Below are 20551 nucleotides of genomic sequence, written 5' to 3'. Positions count from 1 at the left end.
GCAAGACTCCGTCTCAAAAGAAAAGAACAAAGTCAGAGAGAGATGGAAGAGGCTGCACTGTGGCTGTGAAGGTGGAGAACAGGACATGGGTTGCCTCTAGACACTGGACGGGGCAGGAAATGAGGTCTCTCCTGGAGCCTCCACCAGGAACACAGCTGTGATGACACCTTTAGCCTATAAGACTCGTTTCAGAGTCCTGACCTGTAGAAAGGTAAGATGATAAGTGTGTGTTGTTCTAAGCCATTACATTGGTGGCATTTGTTACAATAACCGCTGAGAGCTCACACGCCTCTGTTTGTCACCCTCTCTCTAGCCCCTCCTCTCCCCCTAGCAGGGGAAGAGCTCTCCCCCGGCTCCCACCCACCTGCCTGGCTGCTCTGTCCTCCCTAGTCGGCACCATGATCGCCCAAGTTCTCCGGTCTGGGCTGGGCGTGGGTGCCAGTCACTACCTTACTGCCTGCTATTAAACCCTCGCCAAGATTCAGGATCTCAGCAGCTGGGTCCTGTTCCAGCTATGAGCAGAAAGGGGCCTCAGAGACCATCTGCTCCACCCACACACAGAGCAGAGACTGTTTCAAAATTACTCCATGGGGAAGGAGTCAGGGTCGCTACTGGGGAGCTGGGGTGGCAGTGGTGGTGTCTGTTTGCCCTCCTGGTCCACCTGGGAAGCGGATTTGGGGGCTAGGGCTGTAGCTAAATGGTGTATGTTTGTGGAGGGGTGCTATACAGAGTCAGGTCAAGCTTTAGTTCTGTTTTTCTTCCTTCCTTCCTTCCTTCCTTCCTTCCTTCCTTCTTTCTTTTTTTGGAGACAGAGTCTTGCTCTATCCCCCAGGCTGGAGTGTAGTGGCGTGATCTTGGCTGACTACAACCTCCACCTCCCAGGCTCAAGTGATTCTCGTACCTCAGCCTCCCGAGTAGCTGGGATTACAGGCACGCACCACCACTCCCGGCTAATTTTATTTTTTTAATTTTTAGTAGAGACGGGGTCTCACCATGTTGGCCAGGCTGGTCTTGAACCCTGACCTCAAGTGATCCACCTGCCTCAGTCTCCCAAAATGCTGGGATTACATGTGTGAGCCACCACGCCCAGCCCCAAACCCCTCTTTTAAAAACCTAAATCAGGCCAGGCGTGGTGGCTCACGCCTGTAATCCCAGCACTTTAGGAGGCTGAGGCGGGCGGATCATGAGGTCAGGAGATCGAGACCATCCTGGCTAACACGGTGAAACCCCGTCTCTACTAAAAATACAAAAAAAACTTAGCTGGGTGTGGTGGCGGGCGCCTGTAGTCCCATCGGGAGGCTGAGGCGGGAGAATGGCGTGAACCCGGGAGGCGGAGCTTGCAGTGAGCCGAGATCGCACCACTGCACTCCCGCCTGGGCAACAGAGAGAGACTCCATCTCAAAAAACAAAAAAACAAAAACAAAAACCCTAAATCATTACTTTGTAAAATTGTGGTAAAAGATACAGAACACGAAACTGATCATTTTAATCATCAAATGCATAGTTCAGCGGCATTAAGCACATTCACATGTCTATGCAGCCATCACCACCATCCCCTCCAGAACTTTCTCATCTTTCCAAACTGAAACTCTGTCCCCAAGAAACACTCACTCCCTATCCCCCTCCCCAGCCCCTCATACCCCCCGTTCTACTTCCTGTCTCTGTGACTCTGAGGACTTTGGGGACCTCCTAGGAGTGGGATCACACAGGATTTGTCCTTTTATATCTGGCTTGATGTCCTCAAAGTCCATCCACGTTGTTGCCTGTATCAGAATTTCCTTCCTTTTTCAGGGCTGAATAATATTCCACGGTATGGATGAACCACACACATTGTGTTTATCCATTCATGTATTAATTAAAAATCTAAATCAATCACTTTATAAAAAGAGATTTTTAGGCTGGGTGCGGTGGCTCACGCCTGTAATCTCAGCACTTTGGGAGGCTGAGGCAGGCGGATCACCTGAGGTCAGGAGTTCCAAACCAGCCTGGCTAACATGCTGAAACCCCATCTCTACTAAAAATATAAAAATTAGCACGACGTAGTGGTGGGCGCCTGTAATCCCAGCTATCGGGAGGCTGAAGCAGGAGAATCATTTGAACCCAGGAGGCGGAGGTTGCAGTGAGCCGAGATTGCGCCATTGCACTCTAGCCTGGATGACAGGAAGATACTCAGTCTTAAAAAAAAAAAAAAAGATTTTAAGGCCAGGTGTGGTGGCTCACACATGTAATTCTAGCACTTTGGGAGGCTGAGGTGGAAGGATCGCTTGAGCTCGGGAATTAGAGACCAGTCTGGGAGACATAGTGAGAACCTGTCTCTACAAAAAGTAGAAAAAATTTGCCTGGCCTGTAGTCCCAGCTACTTGGGAGGCTAAGGTGTGAGGATCACTTGAGCCCAGGAGGTTGAGGCTGCAGTGGCCTGTGATTGCACCACTGCACTCAAGCCTGGCAGCAGAGTGAGACCCTCTATCAAAAACATTAAAAAAAAATGGAATAATTATAAACTTGCAGGAACCTGCAATAATAATATAGAAGAATCCCAGGTAATCTTCATCCAGTTTCTCTCAGTGGTACCTCTTTTATAACTATACATTTTCACAACCAGAAAGGTGATATAAATATGACCTATAGACCATATTCAGATTTCAACAGCTTTTCCCATGCATTCATGTGTTAGACAATTTTCTTTTCATTTTCTCAGAAAAATGGGAGCAAATCTATGCAATAGTATCACATGTATAGATCTGTGCAAACACAACCACAATTGTAACACTTACATTTATTTTGGCCAGGGCACAGTAGCTCATACCTGTACTCCCAGCAACTTGGGAGGTGAAGGCGAGAAGATTGCTTGAGCCCAGGAAATTGACATTGCTGTGAGCTAGGATTTTACCACTGCCCTCCAGCCTAGGAAACGGAGCAAGACTCCATCTCTTAAAAAATACGTATTTATTTTATTATTTTATTTTTATTTTATTTAATTAACTATTTTTTTTTTGAGACAGGGTTTCGCTCTTTTTGCCCAGGTTAGAGTGCAACGGTGGGATTAGAGGTGTAAGCCACTGCACTGGGCCAAAATATTATTTTAAAAAGAAAATTTTGGGGCTGGGTGCGGTGGCTCACGCCTGTAGTCCCAGCACTTTGGGAGGCCGAGGTGGGTGGATCACGAGGTCGGGAGATCGAGACCATCCTGGCTAACATGGTGAAACCCTGTCCCTACTAAAATACAAAAAAATTAGCCAAGCGTTGGTGGTGGGTGCCTGCAGTCCCAGCTACTCGAGAGGCTGAGGCAGGAGAATGGCATGAACCCAGGAGGCGGAGCTTGCAGTGAGCCAAGATCGAGCCACTGCACTCCAGCCTGGGCGACAGAGCAAGACTCCATCTCAAAAAAAAAAAAAAAAAATGAAAGAAAGAGAAGAAAAGAAAAAGAAAAAGAAAACTTTGGCCAGGCAGGGTGGCCCACGCCTGTAATCCCAGCTACTCAGAAGGCTCAGGCAAGAGAATCGTTTGAACCTGGGAGGTGGAGGTTGCAGTGAGCCGAGATCATGCCATTGCACTCCAGCCTGGGGGACAGAGCAAACGCCATCTCAAAAAGAAAAAAGAAAAAAAAAAAGGAAACTTTGTAACCCTACCGTGAATGGAAAGTAGATTTGGCTTACCATGAATACAAGCTTATCAAAAAATAAATACAATGTAAACAAATCATGTTACTAAATTCTAACAGAATATTGTTGCCTAATGAAGGGCTTTTCTTTTCTTTTTTGTCAAAGTCATTAAGTGTTAAGAGACATAGAACATATTAGCACTGACTGAGCCTCTCTCCTCCAAGTATTGGAAATTGAAAAAGTTGATTACTTTCAGACAGCACAGTGATTTTTTTTTTTTTTTTTTTGAGAGGGAGTCTCACTCTGTCGCCCAGGCTGGAGTGCAGTGGTGCAATCTCGGTTCACTGCAACCTCCGCTTTCTGGGTTCAAGCTATTCTCCTGCCTCAGTCTCCTGAGTAGCTGAGATTACAGGCGCGTGCCACCACACCAGGCTAATTTTTGTATTTTTAGTAGAGACGGGGTTTCACCATTTTGGCCAGGCTAGTCTTGAACTCCTGACCTCAAGTGCCTCACCTGCCTCAGCCTCCCAGAGTGCTGGGATTACAGGGGTGAGCCACCATGCCCGGCCAGTTCAGTGATTTGGAATGCAGGGCAACATAGCACCACAATTTATCTTTCTTTTTCTTTTTCTTTTTCTTTTTTTTGAGTCAGGGTCTCGCTCTGTCGCCCGGGCTGAAGTGCAGTGGCGTGATCTCGGCTCACTACTACCTCCGCCTCCCAGGTTCAAGCGATTTTCCTGCCTCAGCCTCCCAAGTAGCTGGGACTACAGGCGCCCGCCACCATGCCTGGCTAATTTTTTGTATTTTTAGTAGAGACGGGGTTTCACCATGTTAACCAGGATGGTCTTGATCTCCTGACCTCGTGATCCGCCCGCCTTGGCTTCCTAAAGTGCTGGGATTACAGGCATGAGCCACCGTGCCCAGCCCACAATTTATCTTTTTATGGAAACATCGTGTCAGCTCACTAACTCTTCACAACAGGCTTGAGAGGGCAGTACCATTATTATTTTCACCACCTTACAGGTGAGGAAACTGAGGCATCAGAGAGGTGGTGTTCCTTGCCTGTCCCTATCACTTCCTAACTGTGTGACCTATGGTAAGTTCCTTAACTTCTCTGGGCTTTAGTTTCCTTGCTAGTGATTACTAGCAGGAGATAGGATCGCATGAGCTCAGGAGATCAAGGCTGCAGTGAACTATGATTGCGCCACTGCACTCCAGCTTGGGCAACAGAGCAAGACCCTGTCTCAAAAGAGAAAAAGAGGCCAGGCACAGTGACTCAAGCCTGTAATCCCAGCACTTTGGGAAGCCGAGACAGGTGGATCACCAGAAGTCACGAGTTCGAGACTAGCCTGGCCAACATGGTGAAACCCCGTCTCTACTAAAAATACAAAAATTAGCCGGGCATGCTGGCGGGTGCCTGTAAATCCAGCTACTTGGGAGGCTGAGGCAGGGGAATCGCTGGAACCTGGGAGGCAGAGGTTGCAGTGAGCTGAGATCATGCCATTGCACTCCAGCCTGGGTGACAAGAGTGAAACTCTATCTCAAAAAAAAAAAAAAAAAGAAAAGAAAAGAAAAGAAAAAGAAAAGGGATAACAATAGTTCCTGGCGCTTAGGATTTTTTTCTTTTTTTTTTAGACAGAGTCTTGCTCTGTCACCCAGGCTGGAGTGCAGTGGTGCAATTTTGGCTCGCTGCAAGCTCCGTCTCCTGGGTTCATGCCATTCTCCTGCCTCAGCCTCCTGAGTAGCTGGGACTATGGGCACCCACCACCACGCCCAGCTACCTTTTTTGTATTTTTAGTAGAAATGGGGTTTCACTGTGTTAGCCAGGATGGTCTCAATCTCCTGACCTTGTGATCCTCCCGCCTTGGCCTCCCAAAGCACTAGGATTACAGGCGTGAGCCACAGCACCCGGGGTAGGATTGTTAAGAACATTAAATGAAGGCCGGGCACAGTGGCTCACACCTGTAATCCCAGCACTTTGGGAAGTCGAGATGGGCAGATCACAAGGTCAGGAGTTTGAGGCCAGCCTGGTCAATATGGTGAAACCCCGTCTCTACTAAAAATACAAAAATTAGCTGGGCATGGTGGCAGGTGCCTGTAGTCCCAGTTACTCAGGAGGCTGAGGCAGGAGAATTGCTTGAACTAGGGAGGTGGAGGTTGCAGTGAGCCAAGATCATGCCACTGCACTCCAGCCTGGGAGACAGAGTGAGGCTCCATCTCAAAAAAAAAAAAAAAAAGAACGTTAAATGAGATAATACTGAAAATCAAGCACTTAAAAAAAGAAAAATAATATATTATAATATATAATATTAATTATTATATTAAATTATATTAATCATATTAAAATAATATACTAAAATAATATTTAAAATATATAACAATAGTATTTTTAATATAATAATTTTATATTTTAATATAATATTGCTATTATATAATAAATAATTATATAATATTATTATTGTTATGCACACTTGCTAACCGCTTGCTAAGGCCAGGCTCTTTTATTATAATAATAATTATTATTATTATTCCCACAAAGTTGACTTAAAGTTCAAGGTCAGCTTCAGTAAGAAAACCCTGTAATCCCAGCACTTTGGGACAGAGCAAGACTCCATCTCAAAAAAAAAAAGAAAACCCATTACCATCCATCAAGTGCCTACTCTAGCATAGGCAGTGGGGTAAGCCTTTGTACATGCTTTATCTCTGTCTTCCTTTGTTACAGTTGGCTCTGTCACCATCGTCTCCATATGACAGGTGAGCAAACAGAGGATCAGAGAGGTAAATTCACTTGCCCAAGGTCACACAGCTTAAAGTAGAGGAACTCAGGCCAGGTGAGGTGGCTCATGGGTATAATCCCAGCACCTTGGGAGGCCAAGGTGGGCAGATCACCTGAGGTCAGGAGTTCGAGACCAGCTTGACCAACATGGTGAAATCCTATCTCTACTAAAATACAAAAAAAATTAGCTGGGCATGGTGGCAGGTGCCAGTCATCCCAGCTACTTGGGAGGCTGAGGTAGGAGAATCACTTGAACCCAGGAGGTGGAGGTTGCAGTGAGCTGACATTGCGCCACTACACTCCAGCCTGGGTGACAGAGCCAGACTGCATCTCAATTAAAAAAAAAAAGGCCGGGCACGGTGGCTCACGCACACCTATAATCCCAGCACTTTGGGAGGCCAAGGCAGGTGGATCACGAGGTCAGGAGATCGAGACCATCCTGGCTAACACAGTGAAACTCCATCTCTATTAAAAATACAAAAAATTAGCCGGTCGTGGCGGTGGGCGCCTATAGTCCCAGCTACTCGGGAGGCTGAGGCGGGAGAATGGCGTGAACACGGGAGGCGGAGCTTGCAGTGAGCTGAGATCATGCCACTGCACTCCAGCCTGGGCGACAGAGCGAGACTCTGTCTCCAAAAAAAAAAAATTAGCTAGGCATGGTGGCAGCATGTGCCTGTGGTCCTGGCTACTTCAGAGGCTGAGGCAGGAGTATTGCTTGAGCCTGGGAGTTTGAGGCTGCGGTGAGCTATGATGATGCCACTGTACCCCAGCCTGGGCAACAGAGCAAGACCCTGACTCTAATAAATAAATAAATAAATACATAAAAGATAAAAACAGTTCCCTCCACTGCCCCCACCCCGATTCCTATTCCTGGGTAATCTGGATGGGAGGCCTCTTCCCTGCCTACTTCTGCCCCCTGCCCTGCCTGGACAGTGCCAGTCCCACGGCTTATGCTCAGGGCTGCTGTCACTGCACAGCCAGGCTGCCCTGGTGCAACTGGGGAGCGGCCCAGCAGGTTTTTCCTCCCAGTCTGCCTGCCGCGGGGCACCGGGCTGTCCTCTCCCCGCCTCATCAGGGCCCGGCCTTCCCAAGCTCGCCTTCTGTCTGCCGGGCGCAGCCAGCTGGTGGTGGCCACTGAGACAAGATGCCTAGCATCTTCGCCTATCAGAGCTCCGAGGTGGACTGGTGTGAGAGCAACTTCCAGTACTCGGAGCTGGTGGCCGAGTTCTACAACACGGTGAGTGCGTGGGTGTGTGAAGGAGTCTCGCCAGATGCCGGTTCGAATCCCGGTTCCTCCCCATACAGCCTTACTGGGGAATCTTGCTGGAGTGGTTCACCTGTCTCAGCCCTAGTTTTCTCATCTATTAGCCAAAGAGTGCCAGCTTTCATTCATTTACTTGTCTTTACTTGATGCCAGGCTCTGTGGTAGGTTTTGGAGACACATTAGTGGCCAGGAAAAGAACCGGTCTCTGCCTTCCCTAAGCTAACTCTGATGTGACTGCAGGCATTTGCAACCGGGAGCGATGGTGCCTTCTTGGAGGGCACAGAGGCAGCTGTGGTAGGGGGAGGCAGAGGGTGCCCCTGAGCTAGAGGGGGTGGGCCAATCAGGAAAGGCTTCCTGGAAAAGGTGATTGTGTCTGTCTTGTTTGCAGCTGTACCCACTGACCAACTCGTCCCAGTGTGCCTGGGACTATCCTGGTTTCAGTATTTAAAAAGTTTCACCTCTTGGCTGGGCGCGGTGGCTCACGTCTGTAATCCTAGCACTTTGGAAGGCCAAGGTGGGTGGATTGCCTGAGCTCAGGAGTCGGAGATCGCCCTGGGCAACGTGGTAAAAGCCCATCTCTACTAAAATAAAAAATTAGCTGGGTACGGTGTCAGGCATCTGTAGTCCAAGCTACTCAGGAGGCTAAGGCATGAGAATCGCTTGAACCCAGGAGGCGGATGTTGCAGTGAGCTGAGACTGTGCCACTGCACTCCAGCCTGGGTGGAAAAGCGAGACTGTCTCAAAAAAAGAAAAAAAAAGTCCCACCTCCTGAGAAACTCCTCAGTTCTGGACATTCTGAGGTGGTCTTCTCTTTCCCTGTTAAAACACCACATGGGAAGTGCTAAAAAATCACGGATGTACCTAGCACCATGGCTCATGCCTGTAACCCCAGCAATTTGGAACGCAGAGGCAGGAAGATCGCTTGAGCCCAGGAGTTCCAGACCAGCCTGGGCAACATAGCAAGACCTTGTCTCTACAAAAAGTTTTTAAAAATTAGCTGGGTGTGGTGGTGTGTGCTTGTAGTTCCAGCTACTTGGGAGGCTGAGGTGGGAGGATTTCTTGAACCCAAGAAGTGGAGGATGCAGTGAGCTGAGGTCATACCACTGCACTCCAGCCTGGGTGACAGAGGGAGACCCTGTCTCAAAAAAAAAAAAAAAAAAAGGCCGGGCGCGGAGGCTCACGCCTGTAATCCCAGCACTTTGGGAGGCCAAGGTGAGTGGATCACCTGAGGTCAGGAGTTCGAGACCAGCCTGGCCAACATGGTGAAACCCCATCTCTACTAAAAATACAAAAATTAGCCAGGTGTGGTGGCAGGCACCGTTAATCCCAGCTACTTGCGAGGCTGAGGCAAGAGAATGGCTTGAACCCAGGAGGCGGAGGTTTCAGTGAGCCGAGATCGCACCATTGCACTCCAGCCTGAGGGACAAGAGCGAGACTTCGTCTCAAAAAAACAAACAAACAAACAAAAAAAACAGGAATGCACAAATGATCACGGCATTTAGCCAAAGCTTAAAGCCAAAGATCAGTGCAGCTATGCCATGCCCATACTGGGTGCTGGGAACACAGAGGTGTTTGCCTGGAGCCCTGGGAATGATGGGATCCAGGCATAGCGCTTAGTTCTTTTGTTTGTTTGTCTGTTTTGAAACCGAGTCTCTCTTTGTCACCCAGGCTGGAATGCCATGGCGCGATCTCGGCTCACTGCAACCTCTGCCTCCCGCGTTCAAGCCATTCTGCTGCCTCAGCTTCCCGAGTAGTTGGGATAACAGGTTCCCACCACCACGCCCAGCTAATTTTTGTATTTTTAGTAGAGACAGGGTTTCACCATGTTGGCCAGGCTGGTCTTGAACTCCTGACCTCAGGTGATCCGCCCACCTCAGCCTCCCAAAGTGCTGGGATTACAGGCGTGAGCCACGGCGCCCGGCCTCGTAGTGCTTAGTTCTATGCCCTGCACATAGGCCTTGCTCAGCGAGCAGAAGAGTGCTTGCTGGCCGGGTGCTATGGTTCACGCCTGTAATCCCAGCACTTTGGGAGGTCGAGGGGGGTGGATCATGAGGTCAAGAGGTCAAGACCATCCTGGCCAACATGGTGAAATGCTGTCTGTGCTAAAAATACAAAAAATTAGCCAGGCATGGTGCCGGGCGCTTGTAGTCCCAGCTACTCGGGAGGCTAAGGCAGGAGAATCACTTGAACCTGGGAGGCAGAGGTTGCAGTGAGCCAAGATTGCGTCACTGCACTCCAGCCTGGTGACAGAGCGAGACCTCATCTCAAAAATAATAATAATAATAATAATAATAAAGTGCTTGCTGTGCACCAGGCATGGCCCTAAACATTTTACATGAAACACCTCCTTTAATCTGCACAGTGACATTCGGAGTTACATGCAATCTATGTGATACAGACTTCATCCCATTTTCCAGGTGATAAAACAGGTGTTCAAGGAGTTTGAAGGCTGTGCCCAGGGTCACCCTGGTTATTAGAGCCAGGATTTAAACTTGGTGAGTCCAGGAGACTTTTCTGGGAGGAAGGTCAGAGGCTCAGGTTGCTCTGACCCTGTTACCTTTGACCCCGGGGCTTCCCATACCTGGGAAGTGGGATTATGAGACTCCAGGATCCTCACGGTCTCACTGATTCTTGCTCTTCCTTAGCCAGAGATATGGTTCCCGGTCCTCAGTAGTCCCACCTCTAACATGGGAGGGAGCTGAATGATTGGTCCTACAAGGCTGAGATGATGGGTAAGGGCTCTAGAGCTCTTCTCTCTGGAATCCCCAGCAGCCACTGTGGTCCAGTGTTCTGTTTTCATCCTGCACCCAGATGAGAGCCCTTGCAGAAGGCACTGAGAGGCTGGGTATGGTGGCTCTCACCTTTAATCCTACTACTTTGGAAGGTCGAGACAGGAGGATCACTTGAGGCCAGAAGTTCAAGACCAGCCTAAGCAACATAGCAAGACCCAGTCCCTACACAAAATTTAAAAACTAGCTGTGGGCTGGGCACCGCTGGCTTACGCCTGTAATCCCAGCACTTTGGGAGGCCGAGGTAGGTAGATCATTTGAGGTCAGGAATTTGAGGCCAGCCTGGACAACATGGTGAAACCCCATCTCTACTAAAAATACAGAAATTAGCTGGGCATGGTGGCGCATGCCTATAATCCCTGCTACTGGGGAGGCTGAGGCACGAGAATCACTTGAATCTGGGAGGTGGAGGTTGCAGTGAGCCGAGATCACACCATTGCACTCCAGCCTGGGTGACAGAGCAAGACTCCATCTCAAAAAATTAAAAATTAGCCGGGCGCGGTGGCTCATGCCTGTAATCCCAGCACTTTGGGAGGCCGAGGCAGGCAGATCACAAGGTCAAGAAATCGAGACCATCCTGGCTAACACGGTGAAACCCCATCTCTACTAAAAATACAGAAAAATTAGCTGGGCGTGGTGGCAGGCGCCTGTGGTCCCAGCTACTCGGGAGGCTGAGGCAGGAGAATTATGTGAACCCAGTAGGTGGAACTTGCAGTGAGCTGAGATCACGCCACTGCACTCCAACCTGGGTGACAGAGCAAGACTCCATCTCAAAAAAAAAAAAAAAAACCATTAAAAATTTAAAAATTAAAAATTAAATAAAAATAAAAACTAGCTGGTAGGCTGAGGCAGGAGGATTGCTTGAGTCCAGGAGTTTGAAGCTGCAGTAACCTGTTACTGCACCACCGTATTCCGGCCTGGGCAACAGAGTAATATCCTGTCTCTAAAAAATAAAAGGCACCTAGAAAGGGCTGATTCAGGTGTGTCCTGAGCCTGAGTATAGCTGTGTGTTCTTATCTCAGGCAAAATTGTCCTCCACTGGATTCTGCTGTAGCCTGTCCCCAGATAAAATAAATTGAGCCACCTGTAGCTACCGGGTAAGGCTGCAGTTGTCAAACTCCTCTGATCAGAACACCTATTATGAAAGAAATTTTACATCATCATCACCCTGTACCTGCCTTTCCAGATGTGTATCATACAGAAACAAAAGTTGCACAAAACGAGACTTACCCTTCCCTGGTACAAACACACCTGGATCTATTCTATTCTATTCTATTCTATTCTATTCTATTCTATTCTATTCTATTCTATTCTATTCTATTCTATTCTATTGTATTCTGTCAAAAAGCCTCTCTCCAAACAGGTCAGGGGATGAGGAATAGAATCAGAGTTATGTGAGAAAGGGCTTCCCCAAGATCTTCTCCTCCAAAATGCTTCTGAGTATCCCAAACCCATAGCTAATAAATCATACAGTTCAAAAGGGTGGAGTGGGTGGCAAATTTTTTCTTTTCGTGTTTATTTTATTTTATTTTATTTTTATTTTACCTGTTTTAGAGACACAGTCTCACTCTATTGCCCAGCCTGGAATGCAGTGGTGCCATCATAGCTCACTGCAGCCTTGACCTCCTGGGCTTAAGTGATCCTCCTGCCCCAGCCTTCAAAGTAGCTGGGACCACAGGAGCATGCCACCAAACACAGCTAATTTTTAAATTTTTATACAGATGGGTGCTGGGCACAGTGGCTCACACATGTAATCCCAGCACTTTGGAAGGCCGAGGTGGGCCAATCACTTGCACTCAGGAGTTCAAGACCAGCCTGGAAAACACGATGAAACCCCATCTCTATCAAAATTACAAAAAAAAAAAAAAAAAAAAAAATTAGCCAGGCATGGTGGCATGCATCCGTAGTTCCAGCTACTTGGAAGACTGAGGCAGGAGAATTGCTTGAACCTGGGAGGTGGAGGTCGCAGTGAGTGGAGATGGTGCCACTGCACTCCAGCCTGTGCGAAAGAGTGAGACTCTGTCTAAAAAAAAATTGTTTTGTATAGAGATGGGGTCTTGCTATGCTGCCAGGCTGGGCTCAAGTAATCCTTGTGCCTTCACTTCCCAAAGTGATAGGATTACAGACATAAGCCACTGCACCCAAGGCCAACCTTTTCTGTACAGGGCTAGCTAGTAAATATTTTTGACATTTTTTTTTTTTTTTTTTTTTTTTTTGAGATGGAGTCTCAGTCTGTTGCCCAGGCTGGAGTGCACTGGTACAATCTCGATCTTGGCTCACTGCAACCTCCACCTCCCTGGTTCAAGCAATTTTCCTGTCTCAGCCTCCCAAGTAGCTGGGACTACAGGCACCTGCCACCACGCCTGGCTAATTTTTGTATTTTTAGTAGAGATGGGGTTTCACCTTGTTGCTCAGGCTGGTCTTGAACTCCTGACCTCAGGTGATCCACCCTCCTTGGCCTCCCAAAGTACTGGGATTACAGCCATGAGCCACCACGCCCGGCCAATATTTTTGGCTTTCTGGGCCATCCAGACTCTGTCTCAACTACACAACTATGCCACTGTAGCTGAAAACCAGCCATAGATAATAGATAAATAAATGGGTGTGGCTGTATGCCAATAATTTTTTTTTTTTTTTTTGAGATGGAGTCTCACTCTGTCGCCCAGGCTGGAGTGCAGTGGTGCAATCTTGGCTCACCACAACCTCTGCCTCCCAGGTTCAAGCAATTCTCCTGTCTCAACCTCCCGAGTAGCTGGGATTACAGATGAGCACCACCATGCCCAGCTATTTTTTGTTATTTTTAGTAGAGACGGGGTTTCACCATGTTAGCCAGGCTGGTCTCGAACTCCTGACCTCGTGATCCACCCACCTCGGCCTCCCAAAGTGCTGGGATTACAGGCACCAGCCACCGCGCCTGGCCAATTTTTTTTTGATTGACACTGAAATGTGCATTTCATATAATTTTCACATGTCACAAAATAATCTTTTAATTTTTCAATCATTTGAAAATGTAAACATGATTCTTAGCTTGTGGGACACATGATACAAGGCAGTAGGCTGAACTTTGCCCACAGGCCAAAGAGTGTTTGTTTATTTTATTTTATTTTATTTTATTATTATTTATTTATTTATTTTGAGACGGAGTCTTGCTCTGTCGCCCAGGCTGGAGTGCAGTGGTGTGATCTCGGCTCACTGCAAGCTCCGCCTCCCGGGTTCACGCCATTCTCCTGCCTCAGCCTCCCGAGTAGCTGGGACTACAGACGCCCGTCATCACCCCTGGCCAATTTTTTGTATTTTTAGTAGAGACGGGGTTTCACCGTTTTAGCCAGGATGGTCTCGATCTCCTGACCTTGTGATCCGCCTGCCTCGGCCTCCCAAAGTGCTGGGATTATAGGTGTGCACCACCATCCCCAGCTAATTTTTGTATTTTTTGCAGAGACAGGGTTTCACCAGGTCATCCAGGTTGCTCTCAAACTCCTGACCTCAGGCGATCTGCCTGCCTCAATCTCTAAAAGTGCCGGCATTATAGGCATGAGCTACTGCACCCGGCCTGCTTTCTTGCTGCTCTGTTTGGGAGCATGCAGAGCCCAGCAGCTCATGGTCAGGGTTACAGAAACAGGAAACACCCAAGAACTCACCCCAGGTGTTTGGAGACTTCATAGAAAAGGACAAGTAGGAGTTGGGTTTTGAAAGATGAATAGGAGTTTGCCAAGTGGGGAAGGATAGCAGGAGAGCAGGGAAAGATGTGCTCAGTTCTGGAAGTCAAAGAAGAGCTGGTCAGATTGAGAAAGGAGAAAGTATGTTCCTGTAGCTACAATGTGGGGAGAGATGAAGACGTAACGGTTTGCATGCTTGGTTAGAATGTTGGAAACGTATCCTGTGTTCACTGATGGACTCATTCATTTATTCAATCAAAATGCTATAAACCCACCGCTGCTGGATGATCCTGGGATTCCAGGGAGGAGGCTTGGTGTCCCCAGGTTGCAAGAGACCCAGAATTAGAAACAGATTTCTTCAGCCCCATTGTTAGCTTGAGGTGGAGAGAGGAAGGGGGTGCCAGAAGCGGGGTGTCAGAGGAATGGGGCATAAGGTCTCTGCTTGCTGAATGGGGAAAGAACATCAGCAATGCTCTGGGGGGCAGGTGTGGTGGCTTACACCTGTAACCCCAGCACTTTAGGAGGCCGAGGCAGGAGGATCACTTGAGCTCAGGAGTTTCAGACCAGCCTGGGCAATATAGCAAGACCCCATCACTACAAAAAATTAAAAAAAAAAATAGGCCGGGCGCGGTGGCTCACGCCTGTAATCCCAACACCTTGGGAGGCCGAGGCGGGCGGATCACAAGGTCAGGAGATCGAGACCATCCTGGCTAACACGGTGAAACCCCGTCTCTACTAAAAATACAAAAATTAGCCAGGCATTGTGGTGGGCGCCTGTGGTCCCAGCTACTCGGGAGGCTGAGGCAGGAGAGTGGCGTGAACCCAGGAGGCGGAGCTTGCAGTGAGCCGAGATGGTGCCACTGCACTCCAGCCTGGGCTACAGAGAGAGACTCCGTCTCTAAAAAAAAAAAAAAAAAAAAATAGCTGAGCATGGTGGTGCACACTGTGGTCCCAGCTACTCCGGAGGCTGAGGCAGAAGAATCGCTTGAGCCCAGGAGTTCAAGGCTGCAGTGAGCTATGATCACACCACTGCACTCCAGCCTGAGGGACAAAACCAGACCCTACCTCAAAATAAAACAAAAACAAAAACAGCAATGAAAAACAAATAATACCATGGAAACCAAGTCTAAAAAGAATGAGTAGATGTCCTCTAAGGCTTTGAATTTTGTTTGTTTGTTTTAGCGACAGGGTCTTGCTCTGTTGCCCTGCCTGGAGTACAGCGGTGTGATCATAGCTCACTGCAGCCTTGAACTCCTGGGCTCCAGCAGTCCTCCTGTCTCAGCCCCCAGAGTAGCTGGGATTACAGGCATGAGCCACCACACCCAGCTCAAGGGTTTGGAGGCAAAGGGAATAGCATATGTAAAGGTCTTTGCTGTTGTTCTTGTTGTTTTGAGGCAGAGTCTGGCTGTGTCACCCAGGCTGTAGTGCAGTGGCACGATCTCAGCTCACGGCAACCTTTGCCTCCCAGGTTCAAGCGATTCTCCTGCCTCAGCCTCCCGAGTAGCTGGGATTACAGCACCTGCCACCATGGCTGGCTAATTTTTTGTATTTTTAATACAGACAGGGTTTCACTTTGTTGGTCAGCCTGGTCTCGAACTCCTGACCTCAAGTGATCCACCCAACCTCAGCCTCCCAAAGTGCTGGGATAACAGGCGTGAGCCACTGCACCCGGTCAAGGTCTTGAGGTGGAACAGCACAGCCTGGCAGGAAATAGTGAGCAGCTTTAAGCGGAGCCCAGGGGGAGTCTCCCCAGTCAATGAGGGAGAGACTGAAGGGTGAGAGAAAGGACTGGAAAGGTTTTCAGGAGCCAAATTGGGAATGTCAGGCTGAGGACTGTGTGCTCTGTCCTGAGAGCCCTGGGGAGCCATGGGGTGACTTTTGAACAGAAGAGAGTCATGATGTGGGGTCAGCTGGGGCAACCAGTGGCATTTGGCAGATGGGCAGAGAGAGCCAGGAAGGGTCATCCAACAGGAACAGAGGTCAGCGGTGTGGGAGGGGCGGCTTGAGTAGGGAAGGGGAAGAGGTCCAGGTGTGGGCTCCCTCAGTGTGCTCCTGCTTGCATTGGCCTGGTGGCCTCCAGGTGCAGCCTTCTTCTGGGTTGTTGACAACTTTCCTTCCTTCCTCCCTCCCTTCCTTCCTTTCTCTCTCTCTTTCTTTCTTTCCTTCTTTCTTCTCTCTTCTCTCTCTCTCTCTTTCTTTTTTTTATTATTATTATACTTTAAGTTTTAGGGTACATGTGCACAATGTGCAGGTTAGTTACATATGTATACATGTGCCATGCTGGTGTGCTGCACCCATTAACTCGTCATTTAGCATTAGGTATATCTCCTAAGGCTATCCCTCCCCCCTCCCCCCACCCCACAACAGTCCCCAGAGTGTGATGTTCCCCTTCCTGTGTCCATGTGTTCTCATTGTTCAATTCCCATCTATGAGTGAGAACATGCAGTGTTTGGTATTTTGTCCTTGTGATACTTTACTGAGAATGATGATTTCCAATTTCATCCATGTCCCTACAAAGGACATGAACTCATCACTTTTTATGAATGCATAGTATTCCATGGTGTATATGTGCCACATTTTCTTAATCCAGTCTATCATTGTTGGACATTTGGGTTGGTTCCAAGTCTTTGCTATTGTGAATAGTGTCGCAATAAACATACGTGTGCATGTGTCTTTATAGCAGCATGATTTATAGTCCTTTGGGTATATACCCAGTAATGGGATGGCTGGGTCAAATGGTATTTCTAGTTCTAGATCCTTGAGGAATTGCCACACTGACTTCCACAATGGTTGAACTAGTTTACAGTCCCACCAACAGTGTAAAAGTGTTCCTATTTCTCCACATCCTCTCCAGCACCTGTTGTTTCCTGACTTTTTAATGATTGCCATTCTAACTGGTGTGAGATGTTATCTCATTGTGGTTTTGATTTGCATTTCTTTGATGGCCAGTGATGATGGGCATTTTTTCATGTGTTTTTTGGCTGCATAAATGTCTTCTTTTGAGAAGTGTCTGTTCATATCCTTTGCCCACTTTTTGATGGGGTTGTTTGTTTTTTTCTTGTAAATTTGTTTGAGTTCATTGTAGATTCTGGATATTAGCCCTTTGTCAGATGAGTAGGTTGCAAAAATTTTCTCCCATTTTGTAGGTTGCCTGTTCACTCTGATGGTAGTTTCTTTTGCTATGCAGAAGCTCTTTAGTTTAATTAGATCCCATTTGTCAATTTTGGCTTTTGTTGCCATTGCTTTTGGTGTTTTAGACATGAAGTCCTTGCCCACGCCTATGTCCTGAATGGTAATGCCTAGGTTTTCTTCTAGGGTTTTTATGGTTTTAGGTCTAACATTTAAGTCTTTAATCCATCTTGAATTAATTTTTGTATAAGGTGTAAGGAAGGGATCCAGTTTCAGCTTTCTACATATGGCTAGCCAGTTTTCCCAGCACCATTTATTAAATAGGGAATCCTTTCCCCATTGCTTGTTTTTCTTTATTTTCTTTTTTTTTTTTTTTGAGATGGAGTTTCACTCTTATTGCCCAGGCTAAAGTGCAACACTGCAATCTCTACCTCCCGGGTTCAAGAGATTCTCCTGCCTCAGCCTCCCAAGTAGCTGGAATTACAGGCACGTGCCACCACGCCCCACTAATTTTGTAATTTTTTTTTAGTAGAGATGGGGTTTCTTCATGTTGGTCAGGTTGGTCTTGAACTCCCGACCTCAGGTGATCCACCTGCCTTGGCCTCCCAAAGTGCTGGGATTACAGGCGTGAGCCACCGCGCCTGGCAGAGAGTTTCAAATGGTGCGGGTGGAAGTTTCAAGGTCCCCCAGGTCTTGGAGGCAGTGAGTTATGATCACTTCACTGCACTCCAGCCTGGGCAACAGAGCGAGACTCTGTCTCTAAAAAAAAATTAAAAAGAGGCCAAGTGCGGTGGCTTATGCCTGTAATCCCAGCACTGTGGGAGGCCAAGGCAGGGAGATCACTTGAGGTCAGCAGTTCCAGACCAGCCTGGCCAACATGGTGAAACCCCATCTCTACAAAAAATACAAAAATAGCCAGGTGTGGTGGTGCACACCTATAATCCCAGCTACTTAGGAGGCTGAGGCAGGAGAATCACTTGAAGCTGGGAGGTGGAGATTGCAGTGAGCTGAGATCACACCACTGCACTCCAGCCTGGGTGACACAGCAAGACTTGGTCTCAAAAAATAAAAATAAAAAGAGAGAAATGAGGAGATCAGAGTCGGAAGGGGGTGGAAGGGAGATAGTCTGCAGTGCCGCCATCTCCAACACTCTCCTCACCTCCTCTCCTGAGTCTCCTTGAGGCTGGCCTCTGCAGTGGGGTTCCAGTCCCAGCTCTCCCCTGAATGCTGTGTGACCCAGGAGGAGACCTGCCCCTCTCTGAGCTACACACAATGGCAGGTCTCATGAGCTCTAAATTACAAGTATGGATGTGAGATCCACTCATGCCTCCCTCTTCTGCTGTCCTTCTTGTCAATATCCATAGCAAAGATAATTAATTACTGGATGCCTCTGGTGTGCCAGGCCCTACCAAAAGCAAGATGGGAGGGCAGGAAAATGCTTCTCTGTATTAGTCCATTTTCACTCTGCTAATAAAGACTTACCTTTATGTCTGGGCAATTTGCAAAAGAAGAAAAAGAGACTGGGCAATTTACAAAAGAAAGAGTTTTAAGGGACTTACAGTTCCACGTGGCTGGGGAGGCCTCACAATCATGGTGGAAGGCAAGGAGGAGCAAGTCACATCTTACGTGGATGGCAGCAGGCAAAGAGAGAGAGCTTGTGCAGGGAAACTCCCATTTTTTTGTTTTTTTCTTTTTTTTTTTTTGAGACGGAGTCTTGCTGTCGCCCAGGCTGGAGTGCAGTGGCATGACCTCTGCTCACTGCAGGCTCCGCCCCGCAGGGTTCACACCATTCTCCTGCCTCAGCCTCCCAAGTAGCTGGGACTACAGGCACCCGCCACCACCCCTGGCTAATTTTTTGTATTTTTAGTAGAGACAGGGTTTCACTGTGTTAGCCATGATGGTCTCTATCTCCTGACCTCGTGATCCGCCCACCTCGGCCTCCCAAAGTGCTGGGATTACAGGTGTGAGCCACCGCGCCTGGGCTGTTTTGTTTTTTGTTTGTTTGTTTTGAGACAGAGTTTCACTCTTGTTGTCCAGGCTGGAGTGCAATGGCATGATCTCCGCTCACTGCAACCTCTGCCTCCCTGGTTCAAGCTATTCTCCTCCCTCAGCCTCCTGAGTAAGCTGGGCTTACAGGTGTGCACCACCACACCCAGCTAATTTTTTGTATTTTCAGTAGAGATGGGGTTTCTCCATGTTGGTTAGGCTGTTCTTGAACTCCCAACCTCAGGTGATCCACCCACCTTGTTCTCCCAAAGTGCTGGGATTACAGGCATGAGCCACCGCACCTGGCTGAAACTCCTGTTTTTAAAACCATGAGATCTCATGAGACTCATTTGCTATCAGGAGAACAGAGCAGGACAGACCCACCCCCATAATTCAATCACCTCCCTCTGGGTTCCTTCCACAACATGTGGGAATTGTGGGAGTTACAATTTAAGATGACATTTGGGTGGGGACACAGCCAAACCATATCATTGTCCAAAGAAGAGTCTTTTGCTTTCTTGTTGCTCTGTTTGCAAGGAGCTGAGTCTGGGGTTGAGGTTGCAGAGCCCAGACACTCATGGTTGTGGCTACAGGAGAAGAAAACACCCAAGGAGTCAGCCCAGGTGTTGGGAGGCTTCATGGAAAAGGGCACCCAGGGTTGGGTTTTGAAAGATGAATAGGAGTTTGCCAAGTGGGGTAGGAGTTTGGGGAAAGAGAGCAGAAGAGAAGAAAAAGATGTGCTTGAGTCCTGGAAGTCAAACAAGAGCTGCTACGTATTTCTGCTACATATTTAGTCTTTCATTTACATCTTTAGATCAAAAGCGTCCTTTTAAATAGCTGCATAATATTTCACTAGAATGTATTCAGCTCCACGCACCTGGGTGACAGTGTTACAGTTTCTATTTTATTTATTCATTTTTTATTGCAATTACAAATGACTTAGGGATGAATTTGTATATAAATCTTGTTGACCCAGGGAAGGCAGATGCCGTAAGTTGGATAATTACATGCATGAAACCAGTGATCTAGCCCATGATACTCCCAGGCAAGATAGGTTCCTCTGGGCCTCCTTTCTCCTTTGAAGAAAACAGGTGTTGGTGACCCTTCCCTGCAAGCATCCTGGGGCTGATGGAGGGGTTTGAGTTGTTGGGACAACAATTTCTTCTTCATTCAACAAGAATTGCGGGAGCACCAGGCTCTGTTCTAGGCTCTGAGGACACAGCAGTGATCCAAGCACCAAAACTCCCTGCCGGCTGGGTGCAGTGGCTCATGCCTGTCATCCCAGCACTTTGGGAGGCCGTGGCGGGCGGATGACCTGAGGTCAGGAGTTCGAAACCAGCCTGGCTAAC

The 20551-nt window shown here is 48.0% G+C and overlaps 1 protein-coding gene across 1 annotated transcript in view; it reads left to right on the top strand.

Moving 5' to 3' along the window:
• Window positions 1-7470: 7470 nt before the first annotated feature.
• Window positions 7471-20551, top strand: part of ACER1 (alkaline ceramidase 1) — a 29254-nt gene continuing 16173 nt past the window's right edge. The window contains exon 1 of the mRNA XM_524068.8: window positions 7471-7615. Coding sequence (XP_524068.2) covers window positions 7523-7615 — 93 coding nt within the window. The 5' untranslated portion in view covers window positions 7471-7522. The remainder of the gene's footprint in view (window positions 7616-20551) is intronic.

The sequence above is a fragment of the Pan troglodytes genome, chromosome 20 (assembly GCF_028858775.2).
Source record: "Pan troglodytes isolate AG18354 chromosome 20, NHGRI_mPanTro3-v2.0_pri, whole genome shotgun sequence".
NCBI lineage: Eukaryota > Metazoa > Chordata > Mammalia > Primates > Hominidae > Pan > Pan troglodytes.
This window is presented reverse-complemented; position numbering and strand designations above follow the sequence as displayed.